General features: G+C 45.7%; 1 protein-coding gene across 1 annotated transcript in view; it reads left to right on the plus strand.

Moving 5' to 3' along the window:
- The window catches only part of chtf8 (CTF8, chromosome transmission fidelity factor 8 homolog (S. cerevisiae)), a 13,127-nt gene that overhangs the window by 3,326 nt on the left and 5,625 nt on the right, over positions 1 to 4,176 (plus strand). The window contains exon 2 of the mRNA XM_043706466.1: positions 216 to 342. Within this exon, the coding sequence (XP_043562401.1) occupies positions 216 to 342 (127 nt within the window). The remainder of the gene's footprint in view (positions 1 to 215; positions 343 to 4,176) is intronic.

Raw genomic sequence — 4,176 nt, forward strand, 5'->3', positions numbered from 1 at the left:
CCCCTCTCTCTCTCCCTGCTCCTCCTCGCTCTCACTCACTCACTCTCTCTCACACACACACACCCTGCTCCCTCCCCTCTCTCCACCCTTCAATCCAGCTTCTCAATCTTTAACTCTTTGTCACATTTGTCAGCCCCTTCGTTCCAACATTCTCTAGGTCCCACTCCCTCTCTCTCGGCCACACCCAAACTTTTCATGTTTCATTTTGCTTTCAGTCTTGATGATGATGGTGGTGGTTTTGCTCCTGAGTGGCTGTTGCTGGAACTTCAGGGAGAAATCGAATCCCGAAACCACAGTGGCCTAGCTGGGAATCTGATGGGAGAACTGCACTTCAGCAAGGAGGTGAGAGTGGACAGCCACATTGCCAAATCCCCCTCCCCAAAAACCCAACTCTCTATCATCCTTTCCAAGTCAAGATGCGATATAGAGAATGCAGCATGAAATGTGTCCTAGACCTGTGAAGACGATAGTTGAGAACATGTTATCAGATTTTTCAGGGAGCATATTGAAGAAAGGGAGTTCTTTTAACTGCTTCATTACTCATTTCCCTTTTCTACAAGCTACATATAATCTGAGACAGTTGAGTACTGAAGTGAGTCAAACAGTCAGGGCCGGCAGGGGCAAGGTAGGACTAATAAATTAAACTACATGTATTTCAATGAAAGGGGCCTAACAGGGAAGGCAGATGAACTCAGGGCATGGTTAGGAACATGGGACTGGGATATCATAGCAATTACAGAAATATGGCTCAGGGATGGGCAGGACTGGCAGCTTAATGTTCCAGGATACAAATCCTACAGGAAGGATAGAAAGGGAGGCAAGAGAGGAGGGGGAGTGGCCTTTTTGATAAGGGATAGCATTACAGCTGTACTGAGGGAGGATATTCCCAGAAATGCATCCAGGGAAGTTATTTGGGTGGAACTGAGAAATAAGAAAGGGATGATCACCTTATTGGGATTGTATTATAGAGCCCCCAATAGTCAGAGGGAAATTGAGAAACAAACTTGTAAGGAGATCTCCGCTCTCTGTAAGAATAATAGGATGGTTATGGTAGGGGATTTTAACTTTCCAAACATCGACAGGGGCTGCCATAGTGTTAAAGGTTTAGCTGGAGAGGGATTTCTTAAGTGTGTACAAGACAATTTTCTGATTCAGGAAGTGGATGTACCTACTAGAGAAGGTGCAAAACCTGACCTGCTCTTGGGAAATAAGGCAGGGCAGGTAACTGAGGTGTCAGTGGGGGAGCACTTTGGGGCCAGCGACCATAATTCTATTTGTTTTAAAATAATGATGGAAAAGGATAGACCAGATCCAGAAGTTGAAGTTCTAAATTGGAGAAAGGCCAACTTTGACGGTATTACACAAGAACTTTTAGAAAGCTGATTGGAGGCAGAGGTTCGCAGGTAAAGGGACAGCTGGAAAATGGGAAGCCTTCAGAAATGAGATACCAAGAATCCAGAGACAGTTTATTCCTGTCAGGGTGAAAAGAAAGGCTGGTAGGTATACGAAATGCTGGATGATTAAAGAAATTGAGGGTTTGGTTAAGAAAAAGAAGGAAGCATGTGTCAGGTATAGACAGGATAGATCGAGTGAATCCTTAGAGTATAAAGGAAGTAAGAGTATACTTAAGAGGGAAATCAGGAGGGCAAAAAGGGGACATGAGAGAGCTTTGGCAAATAGAGTTAAGGAGAATCCGAAGGGTTCTTAAAAATACATTAAGGACAAAAGGGTAACCAGGGAGAGAATAGGGCCCCTCAAAGATCAACAAGGCGGCCTTTGTGTGGAGCCGCAGAAAATGGGGGAGATACTAGATGAATATTTTGCATCAGTATTTACTGTGGAAAAGGATATGGAAGATATAGACTGTTGGGAAATAGATGGTGACCTCTTGCAAAATGTCCAGATTACAGAGGAGGAAGTGCTGGATGCCTTGAAATGGTTAAAGGTGGATAAATCCCCAGGACCTCATCAGGTGTACCCGAGAACTCTGTGGGAAGCTAGAGAAGTGATTGCTGGGCCTCTTGCTGAGATATTTGTATCGACGATAGTCACAGGTGGGGTGCCGGAAGACTGGAGGTTGGCAAATATGGTGACACTGTTTAAGAAGAGCGGTAAAGACAAACCAGGAAACTATAGACCGGTGAGCCTGACGGTGGTGGGCAAGTTGTTGGAGGGAATCCTGAGGGACAGGATGTACATGTATTTGGAAAAGCAAGGACTGATTATGGATAGTCAACATGGCTTTGTGTGTGGGAAATCATGTCTCACAAACTTGATTTTTTTGAAGAAGAAGAAGTAAGAAAGAGAATTGATGAGGGCAGAGCAATAGATGTGATCTATATGGACTTCAGTAAGGTGTTCGACGATGTTCCCCATGGGAGACTGATTAGCAAGGTTAGATCTCATGGAATGCTGGAAATGTGCTGCTGGAAAAGCGCAGCAGGTCAGGCAGCACCCAGGGAACAGGAGAATCGACGTTTCGGGCATAAGCCCTTCTTCCTGAAGAAGGGCTTATGCCTGAAACGTCGATTCTCCTGTTCACTGGGTGCTGCCTGACCTGCTGCGCTTTTCCAGCAGCACATTTCCAGCTCTGATCTCCAGCATCTGCAGACCTCACTTTCTCCTCATAGATCTCATGGAATACGAGGAGAACTAGCCATTTGGATACAGAACTGGCTCAAAGGTAGAAGACAGAGGGGGGAAGACAGAGGGTTGTTTTTCAGACTGGAGGCCTGTGACCAGTGGTGTGCCACAAGGATCGGTGCTGGGTCCTCTACTTTTTGTCATTTACATAAATGATTTGGATGTGAGCATAAGAGGTACAGTTAGTAAGTTTGCAGATGACACCATAATTGGTGGTGTAGTGGACAGCGAAGAGGGTTACCTCAGGTTACAACAGGCTGTGGACCAGATGGGCCAATGGGCTGAGAAGTGGCGGATGGAGTTTAATTCAGATAAATGCGAGGTGCTGCATTTTGGGAAAGCAAATCTTAGCAGGACTTATACACTTAATGGTAAGGTCCTAGGGAGTGTTGCTGAACAAAGAGATTTGGAGTGCAGGTTCATGGCTCCTTGAAAGTGGAGTCGCAGGGAGATAGGATAGTGAAGGAAGAGTTTGGTATGCTTTCCTTTATTGGTCAGAGTATTGAGTACAGGAGTTGGGAGGTCATGTTGTGGCTGTACAGGACATTGGTTAGGCCACTGTTGGAATATTGCATGCAATTCTGGTCTTCCAATTGGTAAGATAAGACCATAAGACATAGGAGTGGAAGTAAGGCCATTCGGCCCATCGAGTCCACTCCGCCATTCAATCATGGCTGATGCGCATTTCAGCTCCACTTACCAGCGTTCTCCCCGTAGCCCTTAATTCCTCGAGACAACCAGAATCTATCAATCTCGGCCTTGAAGACATTTAGCGTCCCGGCTTCCACTGCACTCCGTGGCAATGAATTCCACAGGCCCACCACTCTCTGGCTGAAGAAATGTCTCCGCATTTCTGTTCTGAAATGACCCCCTCTAATTCTAAGGCTGTGTCCACGGGTCCTAGTCTCCTCGTCTAACGGAAACAATTTCCTAGCATCCACCTTTTCCAAGCCATGTATTATTTTGTACGTCTCTATTAAGTCTCCCCTTAATCTTCTAAACTCCAACGAATACAATCCCAGTATCCTCAGCCGTTCCTCATATGTTAGACCTGTCATTCCAGGGATCATCCATGTGAATCTCTGCTGGACACGTTCCAGTGCCAGTATGTCCTTCCTGAGGTGTGGGGACCAAAACTGGACACAGTACTCCAAATGGGGCCTAACCAGAGCTTTATAAAGTCTTAGTAGTACATCTCTGCTTTTATATTCCAACCCTCTTGAGATAAGAGACAACATTGCATTCGCTTTCTTAATCACGGACTCAACCTGCATGTTTACCTTTAGAGAATCCTCGACTAGCACTCCCAGATCCCTTTGTGCTTTGGCTTTATTAATGTTCTCACCATTTAGAAAGTAGTCTATGCTTGTATTCTTTTTGCCAAAGTGCAAGACCTCGAACTTGCTCACGTTAAATTCCATCAGCCAAATCCTGGACCACTCTCCCAACCTGTCGAGATCCTTCTGTAGCCTCCCCACTTCCTCAGTACCACCTGCCTGTCCACCTAACTTCGTACCATCGGCAAACTTCGCT

This window comes from Chiloscyllium plagiosum, chromosome 17 (genome assembly GCF_004010195.1).
Source record: "Chiloscyllium plagiosum isolate BGI_BamShark_2017 chromosome 17, ASM401019v2, whole genome shotgun sequence".
NCBI classification, from domain to species: Eukaryota; Metazoa; Chordata; class Chondrichthyes; order Orectolobiformes; family Hemiscylliidae; genus Chiloscyllium; species Chiloscyllium plagiosum.